General features: G+C 48.2%; 1 protein-coding gene across 5 annotated transcripts in view; it reads right to left on the bottom strand.

Moving 5' to 3' along the window:
- Positions 1-2,853, bottom strand: part of ptpn18 (protein tyrosine phosphatase non-receptor type 18) — a 21,346-nt gene that overhangs the window by 7,569 nt on the left and 10,924 nt on the right. For 4 of the 5 annotated variants that reach the window (XM_046055269.1, XM_046055268.1, XM_046055265.1 and 1 more), the window contains 2 exons: positions 1,573-1,639; positions 350-427 (listed from right to left, as the gene is read on the bottom strand). In XM_046055269.1, the coding sequence (XP_045911225.1) occupies positions 350-427; positions 1,573-1,639 (145 nt within the window). The remainder of the gene's footprint in view (positions 1-349; positions 428-1,572; positions 1,640-2,853) is intronic. The other variant, XM_046055266.1, reaches the window with a different exon arrangement.

Genomic DNA, 2,853 nt, shown 5'->3' with positions numbered 1-2,853 from the left:
GTATTTCTTCAAAGTTAAGACTAGTTTAAAGTTATCTTCATTGAAAAGTACAGTGCTTTTCCTTCAAAAATAAGGACATTTCAATGTGACCCCAAACTTTTGAACGGTAGTGTACGTTTTGTTTTATTCGTCACTCTTATTATATTTAGCATTTTCTTGCAACAGGAAGTGGTCGGTCAGCCTGTAGGCGGGTTCAGGGGTGCTTTGGTTTTATCTGTAGTTCAGCTAAAAGTGTTCTAGACTCCCCAAACTAAGGAAGCATTCTGATACAATCGGTCCTGAAAGTCAGGTGGCTCTGGGGTAGAAACTGATAAACTAATAACGTAATTGATTACCCCCCCTCACCTACCTTGGTCTGGACTGCAGAGGGCCTCTGCCTCCGCAGCTGCAGGACGATGCTCATGATGCTGAAGTCTGCTGTGATCTGCTGCAGGAGACAGACACACCGTGAGCTGCTGCTCGCTGCACACCTCAGTTTCTGATAGTCATCATTAACCCTTTGTAGCCGAACAAAACTTACAGTAAATCTGACTTTTCAGTACTAGTGAAATGATTTGGGGTCGGAAAGTTCACGGTTATGGCTCTAAAGCCTTGTGCTTTGGTTTCTGCAGGTGATGCATCAACCAGGGTGGGGCATAAAGTCGGGGCTGATGCAGCAGCAGCAGGTCAGCAGGGATGTCGGTGGAGCCCATCTGTCCACAGCTGTGTGCTCATGTTTACTCCCTCTGTTTTGTGGGGGTACTTTTTCACAGGCCTTAGAGGAGAGGTGACCGAGGCCCGGTTCCCACATCGTAAATGAAAAAGTGTCCCCCTTGGAGAAAAGTTCTACAAGTATATGAATAGAAAAAAAAGCCTCTTCAATAAAGTACCAAAAAAGAATAAATGGGGAACAGGTTTTAAATGAAAGCAAACAAACAGGGTCTCGCAGCAGCAGGTAGTTCTATTTATTTAAACAACACCAGGGCTGCTCCATGTCCACTCTGAACTAAAGGCCACAGTTCTCTTATTTGTTCAAACACTTAACAAAGGAGACAGCAAAAGGGAGCTCAGCACGTCCCAAAGGACAGAGCTAGGGTTTGGTAGGGTTCAGAATGCTTCAGGAAAGAGTCAGTGTGCAGGTACCACCCTCTTCTTATGTCTTCCAGAATGGGCGTCGCCACATCCCGATTGGCCCAGAGGGAATCTGCCAGCTGCACTCAATCCCTGCTGAGGAGTCCCTCATCCCTAATCAAGAACCAGAGCAGTGGAGAGTCGGCCAGACTAACGGGGAAATAAATTAAAATACACACAGACTGCTGCAGGTTGAGTAATCTTCATTAATTTAGTAGTTAGAAAGTACTACCCCCTCAAGCAGGGACTTTATGGGGGGTAAAATAAAGACCCTGGAACTAACCCTGTGAGTTCCTCCAAAGGTTCCTAGTTCCTTTTATATGAGCATCAATACAGGAAGGAAGCTGCGAGTGACAATGAACACAGAGCTGATGCGGCATGAATGGAGAAAATACACAGGACAGAGCACAAGTGAAGTACAAGTACTGCAGTATGTTTCTGTGTCGTGTTATCATGCATTACCTTGGTAACGAGCAGGTCATGGATGTAGTCGAGAGCACAGATGACTCCGGTCCTCCCACAGCCCGCACTGCAACACACAGACAGAGGAACAGATGCAGCGTGCATGTTAAGTCTGCCGTTGTTAGCTGCTGCATATTCACAGCCTCCTGCTTTCTGTGCGTGTGTGTGATAAGCTGCCATATGTGTGACGTGTCCTGCTGAATGTTAATGACCATCTGACCTCCGATCTGTCCTGCTGGAAGAAACAGGAGTCAGTAATGGTGTGGATTAACAGCCGTTTAGTGATGCTGCAGCGCGTGTGTCTCTGTGTGCGTGTCTCTGTGTGCGTGTCTCTGTGTGCGTGTCTCTGTGTGCGTGTGTGCGTGTGTCTCTGTGTGCGTGTGTGCGTCTCTGTGTGTGTCTGTGTCTCTGTGTGCGTGTGTGCGTCTCTGTGTGTGTCTCTGTGTGTGTGTGTCTCTGTGTATGTGTGTGTGTGTGTCTCTGTGTGTCTCTGTGTGTGTGTGTGTGTCTGTGTCTCTGTGTCTCTGTGTGTGTGTGTCTCTGTGTGTATGTCTGTGTCTCTGTGTGTGTGTGTGTGTCTCTGTGTGTGCGTGTCTCTGTGTGTGCGTGTGTGTGTGTGTGTCTCTGTGTCTCTGTGTGTGTGTGTGTGTGTCTCTGTGTCTCTGTGTGTGTCTCTGTGTGCGTGTGTGTCTGTGTCTCTGTGTGTGTCTGTGTGCGTCTCTGTGTGCGTCTCTGTGTGCGTCTCTGTGTGCGTCTGTGTCTATGTGTCTCTGTGTGTATGTGTCTCTGTGTGTGTGTGTGTGTGTCTGTGTCTCTGTGTGTGTGTGTGTGTCTCTGTGTGTCTCTGTGTGCGTGTGTGTGTCTCTGTGTGCGTGTGTGTGTCTCTGTGTGCGTGTGTGTGTCTCTGTGTCTCTGTGTGTCTCTGTGTGCGTCTCTGTGTGTGTCTGTGTCTATGTGTCTCTGTGTGTCTGTGTCTCTGTCTCTGTCTCTGTGTGTGTGTGTCTCTGTCTCTGTCTCTGTGTGTGTGTGTGTGTCTCTGTCTCTGTGTGTGTGTGTGTGTGTCTCTGTGTGTGTGTCTATGTGTCTCTGTGTGTGTGTGTCTGTGTCTCTGTGTCTCTGTGTGTATGTGTGTCTCTGTGTGTGTGTGTGTCTGTGTCTCTGTGTGTGTGTGTGTGTCTCTGTGTGTGTGTGTGTCTGTGTCTCTGTGTGTGTGTGTGCGTCTCTGTGTGTGTGTGTGCGTGTGTGTCTCTGTGTGTGTGTGTGCGTCTCTGTGTGTGTGTG

The sequence above is a fragment of the Micropterus dolomieu genome, linkage group LG08, assembly GCF_021292245.1.
Source record: "Micropterus dolomieu isolate WLL.071019.BEF.003 ecotype Adirondacks linkage group LG08, ASM2129224v1, whole genome shotgun sequence".
In the NCBI taxonomy this organism is placed as follows: domain Eukaryota; kingdom Metazoa; phylum Chordata; class Actinopteri; order Centrarchiformes; family Centrarchidae; genus Micropterus; species Micropterus dolomieu.
Note: the sequence above shows the minus strand (reverse complement) of the source record. Positions and strands in the feature narration are given on the sequence as shown.